Source organism: Dipodomys merriami, unplaced genomic scaffold, assembly GCF_024711535.1.
Source record: "Dipodomys merriami isolate MVZ:Mamm:240054 unplaced genomic scaffold, mDipMer1.0.p SCAF_400, whole genome shotgun sequence".
Classification (NCBI taxonomy): domain Eukaryota; kingdom Metazoa; phylum Chordata; class Mammalia; order Rodentia; family Heteromyidae; genus Dipodomys; species Dipodomys merriami.
In genome coordinates, this window is record NW_027205605.1 from 941,173 (window position 1) to 965,313 (window position 24,141).

Sequence of the window (24,141 nt, forward strand, 5' to 3'; positions counted from 1 at the left end):
GACAATATTATTGCTAAATACAACTAAAACTAAAACAATCCTAAATCAATAGTCTCTAAGATTTGAGCTTTGACCAACAAACAAGTATACTAAACTCTGCCCCTAATGTATGTAACAACTGTAAGCAATGTGGAAATGAAATTATGATTTATTAATTTACATAAAATTACTTTATACATTAAGGAATAATTTTTCAAATTCTTAAAAAACAAAGTTTGACGCTGTTATTATTGGGATTCATGGGAAGTGGTTTGCTCTTCTATCACTTGCTTCACAATTTCTGCCAGTTTGAGTCGATCTACTTTGTCTGTGAATCCATGACCTGAAACCCAAGAAAGAACAAGGTCAGTTCTCACTGATTGAGCTGAGGGACTCTTGTTAGGAATCTAAGAGGTGTGCCCTACCATTCTTGAAATTACCTCATAAATGAGTGGGCCAACCGCACTCAAAAGCAGTTTAACTAGGTGCTGGTGGCTCACGCCTAGCTACTTATGAGGGTGAGATTTGAGGGTCATGGTTCAAATCCAGCTCTGGCAGGAAAAGTCTATAAGATTCTTATCTTCAAAAAAAACCACCAGAGCCGGGCGCTGGTGGCTCACGCCTGTAATCCTAGCTACTCAGGAGGCTGAGATCTGAGGATCGCGGTTCAAAGCCAGCCCAGGCAGGAGAGACCGTGAGACTCCTATCTCCAATAAACCACCAGAAAACCGGAAGTGGCGCTGTAGCTCAAGTGGTAGAGCGCTCGCCTTGAGCTGAAGAGCTGAGGGACAGTGGCCAGGCCCAGAGTTCAAGCCCCACGGCCGACAAAAAAAAAAAAAAAAACACCAGAAAACCAGAAGTGGAACTGTGGCTCAAAGTGGTAAAATGCTAGCCTTGAACAAAAGGAGCTCAGGGATAACACCTAGGCCCTGAGTTCAAGTCCTACAACCAACAAAAAACAAAAATAATCAAAAATAAAAACAGCTCCCATTTCTCAGCTAGTAATTGGGAAGTTCTATTATCCAGGAAATAAAAAAAAAATTAAAAGTTCATTACAACGCCACAGAAGCAAAACAGAGAAAGAGAGAGATTGGGCTGGTAAAGTGGCTTAGAGGTAAAGTGCTTGCCTAGCATGCTTGAAGCCCTGGTTTCCATTCCTCAATACCACATAACAGAAAAGGCCAGAAGAGGCACTGTAGCTCAAGTGGCAGAGTGCTAGCCTTGAACAAAAGATCAGGGCCAGTGCCCAGGCCCCAAGTTCAAGCCCCATGACTGGCAAAAAAAAAAAAAAAATTATGTAATATGGTGTGTCTGGCAAGGAACTCATATCCAGAATACATAAAGAAGCCCTTCACATATATAAGGAAGTTACAAGTCAGTAAAATGGCCAACAACATGAGTTCACACTTCACAAAAGAAGGAATCTAACTGGTCAATAAACATTTCAAAAGTGAACAGTCACTGGGTACTGGTAGCTCACACTTATAATCCTAGCTACTCTGAAGGCTGAGATCTGTGGGGATCACAGTTCAAAGCCAGCCCAAGCAGGAAAGTCTGTGCCACTTATTATTTTTTGTTGTTGTTGTTAGTTGTGGCACTTGAATTCAGGGCCTGGGCACTCTTCCTGAGCTCCTCTTTGCTCAAGGCTAATGTTCTATTTTGAGCCTCAGCTCTACTTCTATTTTCTGGAGATAAGAGTCTCACAAACTTTTCTGCCTGGGCTGGCTTAGAATCATGATCCTCATATCTCAGCCTTCTTAATAGTTAGGATTACATATGTGAGCCACTGGGACCTGACTCTTATCTCCACTTAACCTCCAGAAAACTGGAAGTGGAGATGTGGCTCAAGCAGTAGAGTGCTAGCCTTGAGTAAAAATGGCTCAGGGACAGCACCCAGGCTCTTAAGTTCAAACCTGCAGGAAAAAAAAAAAGTTCACAGTCCCATCTGCTATCAGAATGATTCCAGCTAAGCCCACACTACAACACCAAAACACACTAACCAAAATGGCTAAAACAGAATCCCTGTATCCCTGTATGCCGGTGGCCCTAACCTGTAATCCTAGCTACTCAGCAAATGGATCTGAATATCACGTTTCAAAGCCAGCCCACGTAGGAAATTCTATAGGACTCTTCAAATTTCTTATGGCACATCTATAACAAACAAGCTAGATAATGATGTATTAAAAAACAAAACAAAACAAAAAAACATTGCTCCCCTTCCTGAGGATCCTAGAACTTTTTTTGGGGGGGGGGAGGCCGATTGTGGGGCCTGAACTCTGGGCCTGGGCGCTGTCCCTCAGCTCTTCAGCTCAAGGCTAGCGCTCTACCACTTGAACCACAGCACCACTTCCGGTTGTTTTTTTTTTTCCTGCTTACGTGGTGCTGAGGAATGGAACCCAGGGCCGCATACATGCAAGGCAAGCGCTCTACCATTGAGCCACCTTCCCAGCCCTCCTGGAACTTTTTAAATGTAGTTTGCCTAACTACAATGACAACATAAAATCTAAATTAAAAGTGCCAATAATGTTTTAAGTAAGAAGAAATCTATCTCTTGTTTACTTGGGGAAAAAAATTCACTAGCAACTATTTGGTAAACCTTATACTCTTCAGTTTCAGGGTTCTCCTCTATGCTAAGTACATCATTAGTGTAAACTTTCTGCAGGGAATCCTTCTTTCCCTTTCACAATGTGTTGTTTAATGACCTGCTGAGCTGCCTATATGTAGAAGTTCAGAAATCGCCTTTTTTGCCTTGTGGTGGGTGATAGGGACGATCTGGTGGTGAATGTGCAACCCTTAATTCTGGACAAGTGAAAAGACTGGATATTCAGATATACCGGAACAAATAAGAAAGGGTTAACCCTCTTCCCACCATAGTTCTTTCCCACCATAGTCCACTCACCAGCCTTACTTCACCTAGAGTCCCAGCACAGGCCCCAGACAGATCCTACATGTTCCACACAGAATTACTTGTCTGCATTCGAGGACCAATTAAGGTTCCTACCATTCCAGCTGAAGCTTTGCAGGGTGTCCCTTAGGAGTTTGCATTCTCGGTTATACTTCCAGGCCTCCTGCATTACTTCATTCAGCTTCTCATCTTCATTCTCTCCTATTGATAAGAATGAAGAGGAAGTTGCCACTTCAATACTATGTGTCAAAAATAGAAGGATATGATGTCCAACCAGTTGAGAAATGATGACTAAATGCGTAAAACTTTACCAGATGCTAACTTTACTGTGAATCCCTATGTTATATGCCACTGTTTCTGGCCATTGAGCTCTTCTACTTTACTATCTTTGCACAAATGCTTTAAGAGCCCCAAAGTCTAGTTCTGCTGCAGCAAAACTATTACTGAGCAAAAACATGGGCAGCCTGAGACTAAGAAAGGGAGGAAGAACAGGAGTGTACTACTTTGTTTCGCCTAAGCTCATCCTTTGCTTATTAAAAAGGCTTTCAGGGCTAGGAATGTGGCTCAGTGGTAGAGCACTTGCCTTGCATGCCTGAGACCCTGGGTTCGATTCCTCAGCACCACATAAGCAAAAAGAAAAAAGCCGGAAGTGGCGCTGTGGCTCAAGTGGTAGAGCGCTAGCCTTGAGCTGAAGAGCTGAGGGACAGCGCCCAGGCCAGAGTTCAGGACCCACGACCGGACCAAAAAATAAAAAATAAAAAAAAGGCTGAGATGCATTATATGAGTTTTTTTAAGACACAGGAGTCTAGCAAGACAGGTCAACTCAACACTTCCTGGGCTGTTACATGAAACCATCATCAGCTGAGCATAATTGCTCCCATCGCAACACTTTAAAAAGGAAGAGAAAGAAAGCTTATCTATTTGCAAGTAATTTTGTCTAAGCCAAGAAGCAAAAGGGCTAGTTCTGAACTAGGGAGATGTTCTCTTTATATTCACAGGCTAAAGATTTTTATTTTTATTTTTTTGGTCAGTCATGGTTCTTGAACTTTGGGCCTGGGCACTGTCCCTGAGCTTTTCGGCTCAAGCCAAGTGCTCTACCGCTTAAGCCACAGTGCCACATCCAGTTTTCTGGTAGTTAATTGGAGATAAGAGTCTCACAGACTTTCCTGCTCAGCCTGGCTTTGAACTGCGATCCTCAGATCTCAGCCTCCTGAGTAGCTAGGATTACAGGTATGAGCCACCAGTGGCCAGCTGACAGCAGTAATTTTTTTTCCCCCCTTCTGGTCCTGGGCCTTGAACTCAGGGCCTGGACACTATCCTTGAGCCTCTCTATGCTCATGGATAGAGCTCTACCACTTGAGCTACAGCCCACTTCCAGCCTTTTCTGTTTATGTGGTATTGAGGAATTGAACCCAAGGCTTCATGCATTCTAGGCAAGCACTCTACCACTAAGGCACATTCCCAGTCCTGACAGCAGTGATTTTTAAAGGCTCTGGAAATGATGTTTACAGTTTGTAATTTATTCCTGAACCTGTCCGTATCTTCATTCTCTATCCTATACTTTGTGCTTCCATTGTCAAGACTAAGTAAACCAAAATGACATGCTATACCTGACATTGGCCATTAAGTCTATACTAGAATGTTACAGCAAAGAAAAGGAGGGAAGGACTTCACCACATTTCTAAATTTACAGTGTCTACTCTTTCAGTGTGTACAAGCTAATTTATATAATGCACTTCTTTTACTTATGATACAAAGAAAAAACAGCTAATGTATCAAATTAATCCACTCTTTTTCATGTATATACACACATGTACGCATGCACACAGTCACATGTACACAGAGCATTAGTAAATGGCGTGACCTTTACCAGCCTGGGGGAGGATACATTGAGCAATCACATCTCGAAGCTTTTCCAAGGCAACATTTGAATCTTCAGTGCCATTCTCATGGTCGTGGATATAAACACCATCCTTTGGCTTGGTGCTTTAAGAGTTTGGGGGAGAGGCAAAAACAGATACTTCAGAACCCAATTCTGGGTTATAAACTCTATACACAAGATAATAGATTTTTCAGATTAGTTACTACAGAGTGTGTCCAGCTTTTGATGCCACTCAAAGAGCTTATGTTCTCCACCCACTTAAAGAGAAAGAAAAAAGGCAGACTCCTGACAGAGCTTTTCATGTGGAGCCTCAAACATGGCAGAAGAAGAACTGAAGAAATAAGCTCACTTACCCAAGTAACTTCCTTTTCCTTAGAATGGGATTGTTCACTGAGTGCAGTGGTTTGAGGCTGACTTTCAGATCCTGGATTCTCATGTTGGCCAACTGCTCTGCATGAGCCTGCTGTATTCCAGCGACCACCGCCTAGATGTAAACACTGACATCAGTTATTCTTGTTTTTTATTTTAAGACAAGGTCTTGTTATATTGTCCAAATTAGTCTCAAACTTCTGGAGTGAAGCAGCTCTCCTGCCCTGGCCTGCTGAGTGCTGAGACCAGAAGCATGCGCCAACCACTAGACCCAATTTTGTCAGCCTTTTTTCACATTAATTGCTGGATACCTAAACAGCCATGTCTAGGAAAGTGGTAAGGAGAAGCCCCAAGTATTCAAATGGCAATTTCATTCTGGTACTGATGCTATACAAATTTTGATAAGGCAGAGGACTTTTCCCCTGAATTACTATGGCCCAGGCCAACCAAAAGCCATCAGCTAGCCCTTTTTCCCTGACCGTGCGAACAGAAAATCAACTAAAAAATACATATATATTAACAGGCTCATGTTTAGTCACTGATAACAGCAATTTGACACCAAATGACAGACTATTTTGCAGGAATATGTCCAGATGTGTCCAGAAAAATACCAGGAAGGATACATGATACATCAAGCTCATAGAATACTTCATCTATAAGGAGAAAGACTGGCAGAAAAGTGAAAGGGAATTCCTTCTTTTAACACCTCTGTATTTGACAACTTTAAACAGTAGCTACTCTTCATCTAAGGACACCGTGTATTCATAGCCAGTCCTGGCTGCATTCTTATATCCATCTCATCCGCAATGACCCAACCAAAACCATGGAAATAGCTCAAGATCCTGAGCTCAGGCTCATGAGTAAGACTCAGATGGTTTCTATTCCACATTTGTATACATGGTTGAACATTCCCACCTTGAACACAGGATTTCTTTGAAATGGAGTAAAGTTGCAGTATCACCTTCAAGGCCTAAAGCCACTCTTATTTTTCAAAAAGTCTGTGTATTCAGACTTGAGTCATCGTGCAGTGATTTTTAAGTAATTCCAGAGGCAATGTTACCTCCTTATTTCCAATGTCTTGAAGAATGCCAAACTGTAACCGCCATGTGCCTGGCAACCAGGATCTAAGTAATTCTTTTGAGCTGACCAAACCATTTCTGGACAAGAGGATATACTTAAACCAAGAAGTCAACCACCTACAAATCAAAGAGATGACAGAGAATTTTGTTCCTCCAGCTCTCTTTCTTCTATGTTCCTACTAAACCTAGCACTTTTTTCCCCCATTCATTTATTCTTTGTCAAATTTCAAACCCATCCCTTGCTCTTAGCTGATTTCTTATTCTACCCTACACAACCACTCATTTGAATGTCCCTCTGACCTCAAACAGTGTCTTAAGACTCCACTTCCCCCAAATTAGCCTCCTTCCTCTGATTTCCCTCTGTTCATCAACGTTATCCTCACATAGGCCAGCCACCACCTCCTTAGATCTTTGGTCACCTAAAGCTAGAATTTTGTTTTTCTCCATTTGCAGACTGAGCCCATTCTCTCATCTGTATCTCTCTGAGTTAGCCTGCAGAAGACTGCTCCTGAAGCCACAGGTTGGCAGTTGTGCACGTCTAACTGACTATCGCCTAAATATATTCCCAGAGGTAAAATTGTTCTCAAAAGTGTGCCATAGCCTCTCAGTTCCATTCCCCTAGATTTAAACTCTTCTGGCAAAGTCTGGTCCTGCTGTACCCATCTCACTGACTTTCCATGAGTGAGGCCAGACTGACTTTCCCACTGAGACACTTTGATCTCTTAACTTTTTTGCCTTCCCAACCAGTCTTCTGTAAATGCCCTGGGCAAAGGTAATCTTACATTGCTGTTTGTCCCACAAACCCATAGCACAAATATGGATAATGTCCCTGAGTGTTCCTTTAGTGCATTATTTAGCAGGCTCTGATCCAGCCAGTCAGTCAGTTGGTAGGTCTCTGTCTCTGTCCTTTGTCACACACACTCTCTCTTGCTTGGCTTTTTCTGCTCAAGACTGCACTCTACCACTTGAGCTATACCGACACCTCTGGCTTTTTTATGGTTAACTGGAGATGAAAGTCACATGGACTTTTCTTTCTGGGCTGGCTTTGAACCTTGGTCCTCAACTCTCAGTCTCCTAAGTAGCTAGGATTACAGGTGTGAGCCATCAGTGCCTGGCTTAATTTGGTCTTTTATGGAAAGTTCTTTATTTCAGATCCTGATTTTCAGAAAACCAGAGATAATCTTTGAGTAAAGACAGCATGATCTCCATTGTTTTTCCCTTAACCCATCATTGAGTCAAGCCCCAACTTTCCTTCTCCACACAGCCTTTTCAGCCAACAAAACAATCATTCAAAACCTTATCCATCATCAGTTGAGCAGAGGGTAGCACATTATCCAGGGCTTCAGTTGAGTTGAGCCAGGGGTGGTCCAAAACTCCCTCGATGGTGAGTCTTTCCTCTGGTTTGACCTTTAGGAGCCTACAGAGAAAACACCAACAGGTCTGCCATGTACTGATGCCCTAAAAGGAAGCACAGGAAGTTCCTAGATCTGGCTTCAATTAGCTCACTTCAAAGTCAAACACAATCACATACTATTGACAGTATCCAAAATGTGAAAAGCCAAATGTGTCATGGTTATGTCAGCACCCTAGTTCAGTATCCTGACATCAGGCCCCTCATCAGCTGGCTTACGTGCAAAAAAAAGGCAAACCAGCAAGTATACCATTTAGGGCCCGAGTAATAGCCAGAGAGAATGGCTACAGAGGTACCTGGGTTCACCACCCTGGGAAAGTCTAAGGATGCAACAGAGAAAAAAGTTTGGACTGAGGTATGGACATTGGGAGCTCTTACCTCAGACTCCTGACATCAAAATTGGCTGAAGCTACCAGGGAAACAAATGGCTTTTCCCTACCCAACATTAATCTTGATTCTACCACCTCAAGGCCTTCTCAGACCTCCCATTCAGCAGCCCAAGGACTCACTTCCTTACAACATCTTTGGCCATCTCTGAAATCTGGCTCCATTCTTCTTCTGGGAACTCAAAACTGCCTGTCATGATCTTTTTCCGCATATCCTTTGGGATGGTCCGGCTGTGGTGTTTAGAGTAAAAAGGAGGGTATCCACATAGCATCACATAGATAATCACTCCTAGGGACCATAAGTCACAGCTCTGAAAGGAAAAAAGAAAACAATAACTCACAAGCAGAGACAGCTCCAAAGTAAGACCCAAAGGCAACCCTGACGTATAATACAAGGTGATACCTCCAAGAGTTATTTAACCGACATTAAAACTGTTTCAGAACATCTTAGGAAACCTAACTTCTCTTTTTTCATGCCAGTACTGGGGCTTGATCTCAGGGCCTCTTACTCTTACTTAGCATTTTTGCTCATGCTGGTGGTCTACCTCTTCTTGAGCCATGTGTCCATTTCAGCTCTTTGCTGGCTAACTGGAGTTAAGAGGCTCAAGGACTATAATATCTAGCTAAAAGAATTCTTTTAAATGACCAAATTCAAAGCCTTCACTTTACAGATAAGGAAACTGATACCACAGTCAATCAACACAGGTGAAGAACGGTGAGATCAAAGCAAATGTCCCAGTCTTTGTAATGTCCTCAGCCCAGTATCTAGTTTCTGATATCCTGTCCTCTATTATCTATCCTCTAATATCCATATCTAGCCTCAAATCCACAAACAGCACCGTTTTTTTTCATCTACTCAGCAATGCCAGGACCTGTTTTTAGAAACACTAAACTTCTTGAACATCAGGCTGAGAAGTTGGCTCAGTGGTAGTGCTTGCCTCACATGCATGAGGCCCTGCGTTCAATTCCTCAGCACCACATAAGCAAAAAGAAAAAAGCCAGAAGTAGCACTGTGGCTTAAGTGGTAGAGCACTAGCCTTGAGCTGAAGAGCTAAGGGACAACACCCAGGCCCAGAGTTCAGGCCCCATGACCAAAAAAAAAAAAAACCCACCAAACTTCTTGTGCATCAAAACAAAATTCTGTCAAGCAGAAGAAGCCAGATAAGTTGATGTTAGTGGAATGAACCCCAATATAAGTATTCAAATGCTGTTTTTTTTTTCCTTTCATGCAATTGTTTCTAACATATTTATAAGATGATTTCTATGTTGCTTTGTATGTCCCTCCCCCACAGTATAACCCATACTTTCACTGTATTTGATGTTGGTATAATTTGTGGAGGGAAAGGGAAAAAAAAATTGTTTAACTAGGGATACAGGTGGACCCATTGCAACAATGAGTTGTACAAGTCATTATGTCGAAAACAAACTTAACTACTTTGGTGGGGGTGGGGGGAGGATTGGGTGGGGAGAGGGGAGGAGTATGGGAAGGAATGGGAAGGGGAAACAATGAGGAGACAACAATGCTTCATAAGAAATGTACTCATTGTCTTGCCCATGTAATTGTAACTCCTCTGTACGGTATTCTCACAATTAAAAAAAAAATGCTTCATTAGGTGGCCTACAAGTGAAGAAGTAATGAGTAATATTAGAAACACTTGTAATGTGTACTAGACATTGTTCATAGAAGTGGTGCTGTGACTCAAGTGGTAGAGAGCTTGCCTTGAGCTGAAGAGCTGAGTGAGGGACAGCACCCAGGCCCAGAGTTCAATCCCTACAGCTGACAAAAAAAAGAATGAATGAATGATACCAAAACGATCACCAAAAAGCTAGTTCTCTAGCTTTGGTATATTAAAAATGTAACCCAACCTCATTCTCTTAACGTGATCAATGGCCTGTACAGCCAGCCAAATAAATAATCTGTGACCATCAGCCTTAATTTCACTGCAGAAGCTAAATGGTAAGGAAAAAAAGCAGAATTGTAAATAATTTTTACAGCTAACTGTCAGTGGCTTATACATGTAATCCAAACTACACAGGCAGGAAAATCTGTGAGGGTCTTCTTTTCAATTAACTACTAATAAACAATGGAGCTATGGCTCCATGGATACAGTGTAAGTTCTGATCAAAAAAGCTAAGGGACAGTGCCCAGGCCCTGAGTGCAAGCCACAGTAACAGCACAAAAATATTTATAAATAGTTAGCTAATTGTATTACTTCTGGCCACTTCCAATCTCACAAATAGCTCACAGGAACACAGAGGCTACACAGGCAGTGCAGGTATAAGTACCTCTTCCCTACCTTGTTGTAGGTGTAGGGTGTTGGCGAGGTAGGTATGATTCCAGACTTCTCCTTCTGATGCCTTCTCTGTGCTTCCAGTACCTGTCAGACCAAAAGGAATCTTACTGAAAACCATACCACCAAAGTCCTACAACTTCAGACTACTAGAAGTTAACTGCCAGTTAACAATAAAACAGGCTGGGAAGGTGGCTCAGTGGTAGAGCGCTTGCCTTGCATGCCTGAGGCCCTGGGTTCGATTCCCCAGCACCACATAAGCAAAAAGAAAAAAGCTGGAAGTGGCACTGTGGCTCAAGTGGTAGAGCGCTAGCCTTGAGCTGAAGAGCTGAGGGACAGCGCCCAGGCCCAGAGGCCCCACGACCAGACCCCCCCCCCCAAAAAAAAAACCCACAATAAAACAATCTTAACTTCACACCAACATAGCACTTTTACAAACCAAAAGCAATAATTAATCAGTCAAAAACACATCCAGGTAAAGCACATAAGTCCTTTTTATCTTTATCCCCTAAATGTCTTGTTTCTACATATAAAAAAATCTGCAATCAGTGACTCTGGGGATGACTCTGCCTGAGTAAAAGCATACCCCCTGCAAGTTTTTTGTTTTTTTTTTTGGGGGGGGGGTCTGGTCGTGGGGCCTGAACTCTGGGCCTGCGTGCTGTGTGCTGTACCTCAGCTCTTCAGCTCAAGGATAGCGCTCTACCACTTGAGCCACAGCACCACTTCTGGCTTATTCAGCCCAAAGATAGTGCTCTACCACTTGAGCCACAGTGCCACTTCTGGCTTTTTTTTTTCTGCTTATGTGGTGCTGAGGAATCAAACCCAGGACCTCATGCACACAAGGCAAGCGCTCTACCACCAAGCCATCTTCCCAGCCCCCCCTGCAAGTTTTAGGAGAGAATTTTTGTTGTTGTTGTTCTTGGTTGTGGGACTTGAACTCAGGGTCTGGGCACTGTCCCTAAGCCTCTTTGTGCTCAAAGCTAACACTCCACCACTTGAGCCACAGCGCCATTTCCGGGTTTTTGAGTGGTTAACTGGACATAAGAGTCTCATGGGGACTTTTCTGCCGGGGCTGGGTTCGAACCCCAATCCTCAGATCTCATCCTCCTGAGTAGCTAGGATTACAGGCATGAGCCACCAGCACCTGGCTCTTTTCCAGCTTTTAAAAGAAAGACTATCTGTGCCAAATGGAAGTAGTCGGTAGGTTTCTGGAGCTAAGCTGCCCACCTCCTGCCTCCCAGCTACGAAACATGCATACTTTTGGTACAAATTAGAAGGAACCTGAGACAGTAGGCAGCTTGCTGATACACTGCAGAGCAAAAATAGTACATGCTTACTTACCTGAGGTGCTACATAGTAAGGGGTGAACTGGGGTGTCATCAAGTCACCTTGGTCAACTTTAGCAAATCCAAAATCACACAACTTCACGGAAGCATCCTGACATGAAATAAACAGGAGTCACTGTTTCAGAATTCTCAGTAAACACTGAAAGAAAAATCTACATGCAGGTCATGTGACCCTGAGCTCTTACAAATTTCTGGCTAAGACTAAGCTATGAATAACATCTTCCCAGTCTAGAGACATTAATTCACATTGAAAAATTGTTCTTTATAACACAGAAGAAAAGGGATTTCTACCTATCCATTTGGTTGGCCTTGATTTATAACTTGCAAAGGCAGTTCTAAAGTCCACGTCTTAGCCCTTCTGGCCCTTACTCTGTGGAACCCTTCCTTGTTATTAATCCAGGGCTCTGCTTCACCCTGATCATGACAGCTACGACAACTTATTTGGTGGGATATGGAGTAAGGAGAGGGAATAAAGGGAGAAACATACCTTGTCAGGGCAAACAGTAACCGAAATTAAAGTTTTAAAGTAATATTTAACAATGTATAGATTCCCAAAGGCCCGTCAAACAATATTTAAAATCCTAAATCCCACAAAAAAGTACTGGTATCATCCAAAATTACTAGTGCCAAGGATATGGCAGAATTTCTGAGTCTCTAGTAAGGGAAGAAGAAGTACAAGAAACCCTTTTAATGCCTTGTCACCATGGATTTGGAGCAACACACACACACACACACACACACACACACACGCACACACACACACACACACGCACACACACACACACACACACACCCCTACTCCTAAACTGTGTTAAGAGTGGAAGCATTAAGCATGCAGAAAATTAAGTTTTCTCACCAAAGAGTTATCCTTGAAAAGCAGATTTTCAGGCTTGAGGTCTCTGTGTGCAATGTTTAACAAGTGACAGTGCTGTAGAGCCAATGCTATCTGAAAAAGGACACAGTGGGCAGCCACCTCTGAGAAAAGAACAATCCTGAATATCCTATGGGAGAAAACTTGGGACTTTAAAAAAGTAAGCCATCATTAAGTCGGTTAAGACAGTGGTCAGCTTTAATTTAGCCTATAACCTAGATTTTGTTAAATAATAATTTAAAAAAACACAAACTATAACATTAAAATAACTGTCAAAAAAACTGATGACGGGCTGGGAAGGTGGCTCAGTGGCAGAGTGCTTGCCTTGCATGCATGAGGCCCTGGGTTTAGTTCCTCAGCACCACATAAGCAGAAAAAGCTGGAAGTGGCGCTGTGGCTCAAGTGGTAGAGCGCTAGCCTTGAGCTGAAGAGCTGAGGGACAGCGCCCAGGCCAAGAGTTCAGGCCCCACGTCCAGCAAAACAAACAAAAACTAATGACATACTGTAAGAAATAGAAAAAAATCACTTGCTCCCACTTTTACTTGCTTGAGGTGTGACAGGCACTGTAAAGGAAACTTAGCTGCAATCTTCAGTGTGCATGGATTTCCCCAACTAGGCAGGAACAGGTCTACTTGGCTCAAAACACAACTGTTCTTGAGGGAGCTGGATGGCAGGCTCCTTCAAACCAGCTAATGGGGTTTTTCCAACTTATGTCATGATTACTTGTTGAAATATTGCCAGGCACAGGTGGCTTACAACTATAATCCTAGCTACTCAGGAGGCTGAGCAGTAAAGTTCATGAGATTCTTACCTCCAGTGAACCACCAAAAAGCCAGAAGTAGAGCTGTGGCTCAAGTGGTAGAGCATTAACCTTGAGCAAGGACAGCATCCAGGCCCTGAGTGCAAACCCCAGGACTGGCACGGACAACAAAATCCCTTTTTTACTTTTGTTGCCTGTATGGATTTGAGTGGATTTTTGATGTTTGTTTTACAGATCATTAGCGATCATTTTTAGTCCTAATATTTAAAAACTGAAAGATTTAAAGAAGTATAATGGAAAGAACAAATTCTAATGTTCTCCAACTCTCAATATGGAATTTTTTCAGCATTCCAAATATTACTTATAATGTTTTAAAAGTGACTGTAGGAAATGTAGAAAGATTTTATTAAAATCTAAGTGGACTGTGCTTCTGGCTTCTCTCTGTCCTGCTTACTTGGTCTGAAGATAGACCTTGAGTTTTTTATCTGGACAAGAGATCGGCACCAGTCAGATTCCTAGTATTGAATGTGACTTAAATAATCATTTCTACAGCAATAAAAATGTAATGTCAAACAGAACTGGAAATAACCTGGAATTACAAAGATGTGAGAATCCTATTAAAATCGGCAGAAATGATAGTTGGCTTGTGCAAGAAGCATCCTATGTGCAAAGACGTTAGAACATTTATTTGTTTGTACCATCCAGCTTTTCAGGTGCCGTCCACAGCATTTTATCTCAAAGTCCAATAGATAAAATGTTGTGGATAGCACCTGAAATATAATATCAACAGTCATTGAAGGAGGTAAGATTATCTTCCTTCAGTTTATTGTTTACAGTAGGCCTCAAGAAGCGGTTGACAACCAATTAATAATAGGCCCTCCACCCCCCAAAAAAAGTATAAAAGGGGTCACATTTCTCCAGTTAAGACATCCTCTCTTATTACATAACAAAGCAGGCAATGAGAAGTCAAATAGAGCTTTTCTTAAGCTTTCTTTTATTCTCCCTAATGAAATTGCACTGGTTAACCAACATAGTTGGTAGTTTGATTGGTACCCGGGGTTCACTTGCCTGCTTTGTTACTTGGCTGGCTTGCTTCTCTGTAAAGTGCCGGTGCTGGCTGATTCTGTGAAATAGCTCGCCCCCTTCCATCATCTCCATTACAATTAAGAGTCGAGCCCTGTTTGAAAGCATTTGATTTGTTAAGTTAAAAAAAAAAAAAACTAAACATTAAAAAACTGACCTAAAGAGATCTCACCTATCAAATCTGTAAGACAAGCCCAAGATAATACGAACTACTCAAACTACTAAATATAAGGAAAAATTCTCCCATTCTCAAAAAAAAAAAAAAATCCATGAATTTTGGTTACCATTCTTTGATATAAATGCTTCCAGCTTCCATCCAAATGCTTTCACCAACAGAGCATAGTTGTAAAAAATAACTTTAAATTTCTGTCATCTTCCTCCACCTGTAAAATACCTACTTTTCAGGTGCTAGACTTCACATGTTTCTGGGACATCACACCTCTCAGACACAAGAAGTGCCTGTCCTTGTAAGAATCAGAATAGTCAGAGATTGTACTCATGTCCTACCAACACTGCCTGCAGGGTGATTTCATCTCCATCTCCAAATGAATGCACTTCAAATACCACCCAGTGTGCCTGCCAAACAATTGACAGCTCAAAGAATAAAGTCAACTTTTTCCTTTTAGACTAACCAAGACGGTATTGTGCTATATAGCAGCCTAAGACTCTGCCTACAATAACATTTGGCCCCTTTTCGATTATTTGAAATACAATCTGTTTATCTTCTATATTATTATTATTTTAAGACAGGATTTTCTGTGGTCTCCCAGGCTGGCCTCAAACTCTAGATATCCTTGCCTCAGCCTCACAGGTGCTGGAATTATAGGAGTACACCAACTACTTCTAAAGTGTTTTGTTAAACTGGAAACTCCCTTTATCTATTTTTCTCTTTCCTTTTGCTTTCCTCTCTTCCTTCTATCCATTCATTTTTTATTTTTTAGAGCTGGGGAATAAACCCAGGGCCTTGTGCATACTGGGCAAGCACTCTGCCACTAAGCAACATTCTCAGCCCTTAAATGTTTTATATATTTTATTTTCTAAGAGAAAGCAATTATGCAGAGATTTTCCACAAAACTAAAGCTGAGTAATAAGTACTCGGGGCTTCATTACAAAATTCGATCTGCTTTTATGTATGTTTAAATTTTCTCCAAAATTCTAAGAGAAAGAGGAGGAAATGGATAGCAGGGGAGAGGGAGAGGAAGGGGAAGGAAAGAGTACATAAGTGAAAGGAACACTGCTATACTGTGGCCCGCACACAGGCATGTGAAGCTGCCGCTGCGTGGTCTTACCTGGGGCTGGACTCATGTGGGAACTGTACACTGTTCGCAAACACTTCAACAACCTGAACAATGTTTGGGTGTGTGGCACACATCATGTGCAGACGTACCTTGAAGAGAAAAGAGGAGATGTTTCTGTGACAAGAGGATGACAACATCTTCTCTCTACACTTCCCACTATCTCAGAACTGACCACACTAAGCCTAAGGGATAAGTCTACTTCAGCAGGTGCTGGTGGCTCACACCTGTAATCCTGGCTACCCACCAGGTGGAGATATGAGGATTGTGGTTTGAAACCAGTCCAGGCAGAAAAATTCCTTAGACTCTTATCTCCAATTAACTATAAAAAAAAAAAAAGCCAGATATGAAGCTGTGGCTCATGGGGTAGGGTGCCAAACTTGAATGAAAAAGCTAAGAGACAATACCCAGATCCTGAGTTCAAGCCCGAGTACCAGCACATGTGTGTGTGCATGTGCGCACATACACACACACACGCGCGCATCCTCCTTCAGAATCTATACAGCATTCATTTGACCCTTCATCAATCTATTTTATTTCCATCCTTTAAGCACCATGTTCAGTAAGCAAAAACTGAAGTAAAACTGGAATATATCAGAATACAACAGATCATTAATTAAAAAAGATGTAAGAGCTGGGAATGTGGCTCAGTGGTAGAGTGCTTGCCTAGCATGCATGAAGCCCTGGGTTCAATTCCTCAGTACCACATACACAGAAAAAGCCAGAAATGGTGCTGTGACTCACATGGTAGAGTGCTAGCCTTAAGCAAAAAGTAGCTCAGGGACAGAGCCCAAGCCCCATGTTCAAGCCCCAGGACTGGCAAAAAGAAAGAAATTAAAAAGATGTGAGGAGGCCAGAAGGAAACTAGACTACAGGCTAATACCTTTCCATATGGAAAGATAAGACTATTTTATAATGATAACATTAATAGGGAAGACAAAATTTTTCTCCTGCATCTCTTCTCTCCAGGAAGCAGCGTAATTATAAAAGGAATAATTCTTGCCAGGTACATGTGGCTCATGTCTGTCGTCCAAGCTACTTAGGAGACTGAGATTGTGGGGATCATAGTTCGAGGCCAGCCAGGTTCACAAGACTCCTTCTTGAGGAAGAGCTATATGGAGAGGTCTGTTCTCCTAATGTCCAGGAAGTCTAATGTAAGTGGATTGTGATGAAATGCCTGCCTGGGCAGAAAGCAAGACTATCTCAAAAATAATGTCCAAGTACCAAGGCTGGAGACACGGCTTGGTGGTGATTAGTAGGCACTAGTCAGGACTTTAGTTCAAATCCCAATACTGCCAAGGGAAAACAGCCAATAAATAAATGAATTCTTAGGCTCCTTGAATATGCAAGTCAAGGCAGTAAAGGACCATACCTCATTTCTAGCTTTTGGACGATCAAGAAGAATTTTCAGTGCAAACCGTTCTTGGGTAGATTTCTTCACACAGACTCTAGATTTGGAAGGAGAGAAAGATCAGCAATAGTCTATGTACAGAAAATTTAATTTTCCAAGTCTGTTGTTTGGGAATTATACTTCTAATCAAGGACATATGTCCAGGTGAGCAAAATGAAGTCACCCAGGGCAGCAGGTGATGACAGAGTAAAGCATCTCACTTTACCCAGCGCCCTAGCTCAGGTCTCAGGTCCTGAGTGTGTAACACTAATTCACCAACATAAGCCAATAAAGAAGCAATGGCTCTTCTGCTTCAGGTAACTCTCAAAGTGGCCTCATAGTATCCATATCTTCTGCCATTCCTACTACAGACCATGTGACATGGTCACTTCAGCTATATTTCCAGATGCAGGAGAAAGAAACAGAAACTAACATGAAATCTACTTAGCGCTGAGGTTGTGGCTCTGTGGAAGGGTCTGTGCTTAATACCCACAAGGCCTAAGTTCAATTCCCAGCAGTTATCTATTATCACCTGGCACAGGTGATACTTGTTATTCAAGACATATTTCACAAACCCCTGCTCTGAACAATTTTACCACAGTTCTTTCATGGGTGTCTTACCTAACTGGACCACTAATTCCAGCTCCCAGCTTCTGAGTCCAATTGATACTGTATTCTTCTAAGATGGAAGTTTCCTATTAAAATATAAAAGGGAGAAGGCAAATAATGACTCCTCTATTGAGAAGCTGCTCAGATTACAGGCTTAAGCCACTAAGCCTAACTAAAAGCAACTATTTTAAATAAGTTCAAAGAATAAAGGGAACTATGAATGCTGAGACAAAACAGGACTTAATTTTTAGGTGGCCTCTCATCGTGCTGCTCAAGCTCATCAAACTGCTGGTCTCAAGTGTGTACCACCATATCCAACAAATACAGGAGTTTCAACAGAGTAACAGATACCACGAAGAAGAATCACATGGAAACCAACACTATTATAACTAACATGAAAAGTTCAGTAGAGAAGCCCAACAGATTCCAGGTAGCAAAAGAATCTGAACTAAAAAGAAAAGCTTGAGTTAAGCTGGGCACAGGTGGCTCACACATGTAATCCTAGCTACTCAGGAGGCTGAGATCTGAGGACTGCAATTCAAACATAGCCTGGTCAGGAACATCTGTGAGACTCTTATCTCCAATTAACCACCAGACAACTGGAAGTAGTGCTGTGGCTCAAAGTGATAGGGTGCTAGCCTTGAGGAGAAAAGCTTAGGAACAGTGCCCAGGTCCTGAGTTCAAGCCCTACAACTGACCAAAAAAAAGCTTGAGCTAGGCACCAGCAGCAGTTCAAGAGATCTGAGGATCAAGGTTCGAAGCCAGCCTCTCATCTCCAATTAACCAGCAAAAAACTGAAAGTGGAGGTATGGCTCATGTGGTAGAGCATCAGCCTTCAGCAGAAAAAGCTAAAGGAAAGTGCCTAGGCTCTGAATTCAAGCTCCAAAACCTGTATGAGACTCATACAATGCAAGCACATTCAGTCTATTGCTCCAATAAGCTCATCAAAGTCTAAGTAGGCAAAAACACATTAGTCAAATAATAATAAACAATTAGTCAAAAGACTGAAAGACAGGAAAAATATTTAAGCAGAAGAAAAACAGTGACAGCTCATATACAAAATATACAACTACTATATTCAAATATGTATAAAGTATACAGAATTATACAAAACATGTTGAACGTAAAATATACAAACATATACCAAACAAGTAATAGCTATTTTCATCAGAAACAAGGCTAAGAGATAACAATCACACACTGAAAGGAAAAATTCAAGAATTCAATTGTATTGGATAAAAATATCCCTTAGAAACGACAGAGAAATAAAAGATATTAACAGATGAAATAATTCATTGCTAGAATACCTGCTCTACAAGAACTAAAGAAAGCACTTCTGAGAGCAGCAACTCGGATGCACAGAAAGGGAGCAGATCAAGTAAACATGGAAGAAAAATCATGCATGCCTGCATTCATTCATTTCCTGAATTTTGAGACCAGGGCTCTCTAACTCAGGTTGGCCTCAAACTCATGATCCTGCTGGCTGAGCCTACCAAGTGCTGGGATTACTGGTAATGCGAGACATGCTCAGCTCTTCTCTTCCTTTAATAAACATAGATGGTTAAAAATGACAAGTCACTAAACTGAACTGTCAGCGTTAAATATAACAGATACACTTAGCAATAAGTACACAAAGGAGGAAGGAAAAACTAGAGTGATACTGGAGCAAAAGTTTATTTTATCAGATTTAAGTCAGTATTATCCCAAAGTAGACTAGTAATATATCACCTAGAGAAAACTCCTCAAAGAGAACAGCTACAAAAACAACAGAAAACTTACCCAAGAGGGTTATTTTTTTCCCTTTCTTTTTTTATTTTTAATTTCAATTTTAATTTTTTCTCCCAGTTCTGGGGCTTGAAGTCAAGGTTTGGGAGCAGCCCCTCAAGGTTTGTGCTCTAACCCTTGAACCACACCTCCACTTCGCCCATCCTCAGATCTCGAGCCTCCTGAGTAGTGAGATGTACAGGCATGAGCCACTAGCACTGGGCAGGATATGCATTTTGGGGTACATGTTAGGTGCCTTGGTAGTTAAGCAGTGGGCTGTGAGGATAGAAAACACTATCTGCTTTTTGAGCTTTTTTTCGGGGGAAGGAGAGGGAGCAGTACTAGGGTATGAACTCAGGGTCTCAGGTTTGGCTGTACTCTGCCTCTCATGCAATATTCCAGGTACTCCAGGTCCTTTTTTGCTTTATTTTTCAGATAAGGCTTTATTTATATATTTTTCTTTTGCCTGGGGCACATCCTAAGGCCTCCCACATAGCTAGGATCCTAGGTGCATACCACAATGCCTGGCTTTTTGGTTGAGATGCAGGGGTGAAGGGAGGGGGTAATCTCAGTTTTTCCCGAGTTGGTCTTGAACTGTAATCCTAATCTCCACTTCCTGAGTAGCTGACCATAGGGATTATAGGCCCGAGTTCCCAGGCTCAGTTACTGTCCTAATTTCTTTTTTGGCAATACTGGGGTTTGACTTTCGGGCCTTTAAGCTCGTCTCATTCTCCACTACCACTCTACCCCTTGAGCCAGGTCTCTTGGAGATGGAGTCTGTGAAAGCTTTTCTGACCAGCCTAGCTTTTTTTTTTTTTTTGGGTCCGGTCGTGGGGCCTGAACTCTGGGCCTGGGTGCTGTCCCTCAGCTCTTCAGCTCAAGGCTAGCACTCTACCACTTGAGCCACAGCGCCACTTCCAGCTTTTTTCTTTTTGCTTATGTGGTGCTGAGGAATCGAACCCAGGGCCTCAGGCATGCAAGGCAAGTGCTCTACCACTGAGCCACCTTCCTAGCCCTGACCAGCCTAGCTTTTAAATGTGATTCTCCAGATCATATTACAAGCATGAGTCACGATGCCTTTTATATGCATATAGGTATATATATATAGTGTGTGTATGTGTGTGCAGTCATGCGCACCAGTCCTGAGGCTTGAACTCAAGAGTCTGAGCACTGTCCCTGAGTTTTTGTGCTAAAAGCTAGCACTCTACCGCTTGAGCCACAGCTCCACTTCTGGCTTTTTAATGGCTAATTGGAGATAAGTCTCAAACTTTCCTACCTGGGCTAGCTTTGAACCTTGATTCTCAGATCTCAACCTCCTTAGTAGCTAGAATTGCAGGTATAAGCTATGACGGCTGGCTATTTTTTAAAGTAATAAAAATGAGCATTTAATAAGAGTCTAATCAGTGTACTCTCAAGATAGTAAGGCCACAGAACTTCACAGGCTGTGGTAAAAGCCCAGGACAACAGGTTTCTAGCTGAACTCTACAGGTCTCAGGACTATTTGATATACACCTCAAAAAAGTGAAACAATAAACAACACAATGAAATAGCTCAAAAAAGTTTTATTTGCTGTAATATTAATTTGCTTCCAAAGGGGGTATATCCTAGTTAGCACTGGTTGCCAAATCAGAAATTTTTAACTCCATCAGTTAGTCAGACAAGCCCAGATTAATAGGGAAATTCACTAGTGACCTATCAAGTAATTTTAGTGCAGAAAAGCTTTTGAAAACTTCAGAAAATTAGGCTAGACAATAATCAACAACTGGTTAAAAAAATTTCTTCCTAAATCATGCTTATGCTGCTACAAGCTAATATTCATTGAGCTCTGTTATTTTGAGTATATTTTTAGTACATTTTTCCATTTAAACCTCAAAAAATTCCTATAAGTTGGGAAACAGTTTCTTTGTATAGGAGACAAAGGACAGAGCAATGATGTGACTTAAACAAGAACCCAAAGCTAATAAATGGCGAGGCTTGGATTTTAATCATTAGTCTACCTAGAGAAACGAACGCTAAAACCCAAACCAAGTGGGGGAAAATATATATCAAAGCAGTCTCTCAGAATCCTTATTTTTATTATTTAAAATTTGATCTATCTATGGTTTTTGTTTTTGTGATGCTAAGAATCAAACTTGAGGGGCTGGGAAGGTGGCTCAGTGGTAGAGTGCTTGCCTTGCATGCATGAGGCCCTGGGTTCGATTCCTCAGCACAACATATGCAGAAAAAGCTGAAAATGGCGCTGTGGCTCTAGTGGTAGAACGCTAGCCTTGAGCTGAAGAGCTGAGGGACAGCGCCCAGACCCAGAGCTCAGGCCCTACGACCGACAAAAAAAAAAAAAAAGAAACTTGAGAACTTGAGGCTCTGCACATGCTAGGCAAGCACTGTATCACTGAGCTACATGCCCACCCCCAAACCTCTGATTTCTTTTTTTTTTTAAACCTCTGATTTTTGTATCTGGATTTGTGCTGGGAAAACATCATCACCAAATGACTGTCCTTTGAGGGCTAGAAGAAATAAGGATAAAAGGGTTTAGGAATGTAGAAGCCCTAGCTAGACGGCTGTTTTTACCTGAATTTCGAATAGACTTCTCATAATACCCAGCTTGTTATTTTATGTTGTCTGCACTATATCCACAGTCCAATATATATGTTTAAAACTCCTTTAGAAGATGCAACCTCACTGGGCACCAGTGGCTCATGCCTATAATCCTAGCTACTCAGGAGGCTGAGATCTGAGGATAGCGGTTCAAAGCCAGCCTGGGCAGGAAAGTCCGTGAAACTCTTATCTCCAAAAAAAAAAAAAATACAGGAAACCCTTAGTGGGCGCTGTAGCTCAAATGGTAGAGCGCTCACCTTGAGCTGAAGAGCTGAGGGACAGCGCCCAGGCCAGAGTTCAAGCCCCACAACCGACAAAAAAAAGAAGATGCAGCCTCACCAAGCATGTGAAACATGGTGTTATACCTTAATCCCAGCATTCAAGGCAGAAGCAGGAGGATCCCAAGTGCTGACTAGCCTGGACTACATGGCAAGTTCAAGGCCACCATGGACATTGCCGAGTAAGATTGTATAGCACAGTGGTGGCACACTTGCCTACCTAGCACCACAAAAGGTAAAAAATAAAGTTACTTTTTTCTTTGGAATCACTGAGGATTTTGATAAACTATATACTGTACTATATAGCACTAGAGACTATCCTGAAATAGCTTGAAGAGGAAAATAACCCCAAGCTGCCAATAGTTGTATGTCCCTCAAGGGAAAATGAAATTCTAAATGCACTAGGTTAACAGATGTAAAACATTAACTTTAGCTTTACATGAACCCTAATTTCCTAACTATAAGACACACAACTCATAAAATCTGTCCATTGATGTGTGGAAGTATCACAATGAACTCAACACTCATACAATTAATTATGCTAATAAAAAAATAACTAGGAGCCAGGTTCTCAAACGGTAATCCTAGATGTTTAGGAGGCTGAGACATGGAGATCATTATGAGGCCAACCTGGACGAAAAGTCCCTGAGACTTGTCTCCAAATAACCACCAAAAGGGCGGAAGTGGAACTGTGGCTCAAGTGGGAGACCTAGTACTAGCCTTGAAAAGCTTAGGAACAGCACCCTGGCCCTGATTTCAAGTCCCCATACTGGCACGCTGCGCACAACACACACACACGTTTCAGAAAATTTATTATTTTATTTGAGTAATTTCAGAACATGTTTGCTTTTCTTTTGTAAAACAACAGAAAGAAACCGAGCACTGTTAAGTCTTTCTAAATACAAAGAAACGTGTACGTACATACACACACACACACACACACACACACACACACACGCGCGCGCGCGCGCCTCTCAGTGATTTCCCCCCCTCCCCCGCACCGAAGAGGGAAGAGAAAACACATTAAAGAGCAATCTATTCCCCTAAGGGCAGGTTTTCACAGGAAGACGAACCACCTTCTTGTCACACTGCAGTCTTCGAGGAGGTGATTTCAAACACATCAAGAGGGATGGATGAAAGCCACTCTGCAAACGTAGCTGCAGCCGACCACACGGGACCACACGGAAGCAAATCTCTAGGTGGAGGCACTTGGGGGCGATGGAAACGAAAAGGGGTAGCAGGCCCCTCCCTCCCACTCATCTTCATGCCACTCACCTTGCTCGGGGAAGCGGAAGAGACCCGACAACCCAACCCAACACACACACACACGAACACACACACACACGATCACACACACACACGATCCCTTCGCCCCAGGGCTGTCAAACTCGGCCCGAGGAATCGGGGGCGGGGGGTGGAGGAGGCCGAAACCCCGGGATAGTCGAAGCCTTTCGCCCCGAACACTCTCGGTTTTCTGGGGCTAAAGACAAGAAAACAGCGCGGAGGCTTGGCATCTTCCCTTTACCTTGATAGCTTTCTCCATGTCGCTCTCCTCCGACATGCTCCGCCGGGTCCCCACAGCCAAGAGCGGTGCAATCTGCGCGGCTGCGCGGTGCCCTGGCAGCCGAGGGGGCAGAGAGCTCGGGGCTCGGGGAGACGGGCAGCAGCCGCCCCCGGGGGCCGGCAGAGAGGAAGTCCCCGGCGCCCGCGCCGCTTCGGCGGGCGGCTCTAAGCCACCGGCGGCGGCGGCCCCTGGGGACGAGCCTTTGTGCTGGGCCCCGCGCGGCCGCCTCCAGGCCTCATCCCCGGCCGGGGAGACGGGCTCCCGGGGCAGGGCTAGGCCAGGAG

At 42.7% G+C, this 24,141-nt stretch overlaps 1 protein-coding gene across 3 annotated transcripts; it reads right to left on the bottom strand.

Annotated features, from left to right (window-relative positions):
• Positions 1–130: 130 nt before the first annotated feature.
• On the bottom strand, positions 131–24,141 carry LOC138806585 (MAP kinase-activated protein kinase 5). 3 transcript variants are annotated; one of them, XM_069992009.1, is made up of 14 exons: positions 23,819–24,136; positions 17,669–17,742; positions 17,030–17,105; positions 15,652–15,749; positions 14,348–14,456; positions 12,505–12,594; positions 11,644–11,739; positions 10,309–10,389; positions 8,135–8,322; positions 7,511–7,631; positions 5,120–5,250; positions 4,749–4,870; positions 2,981–3,085; positions 131–322 (listed from the first exon to the last, which is right to left on the bottom strand). In XM_069992009.1, exons 1-14 carry the CDS (start codon positions 23,852–23,854, stop codon positions 228–230), a joined length of 1,422 nt encoding a protein of 473 aa, XP_069848110.1. In that variant the 5' UTR covers positions 23,855–24,136; the 3' UTR covers positions 131–227. The 3 variants fall into 3 exon arrangements, with proteins under 3 accessions (XP_069848110.1, XP_069848111.1, XP_069848112.1); XM_069992010.1 differs by having other exon boundaries at positions 4,755–4,870; positions 23,819–24,135; XM_069992011.1 differs by lacking the exon at positions 15,652–15,749 and having other exon boundaries at positions 12,505–12,590; positions 23,819–24,141.

Excerpts from the sequence above, each read along its gene's own strand:
- LOC138806585 (XM_069992009.1), bottom strand. The coding sequence starts at position 23,854 with ATGTCGGAGGAGAGCGACATGGAGAAAGCTATCAAG. Across the intron at positions 8,323-10,308 it reads CACCCTACACCTACAACAAG|AGCTGTGACTTATGGTCCCT; the intron begins GTAGGGAAGAGG and ends TTTTCCTTTCAG. Across the intron at positions 5,251-7,510 it reads CTCAACTGATGATGGATAAG|GCGGTGGTCGCTGGAATACA; the intron begins GTTTTGAATGAT and ends GTTTACATCTAG.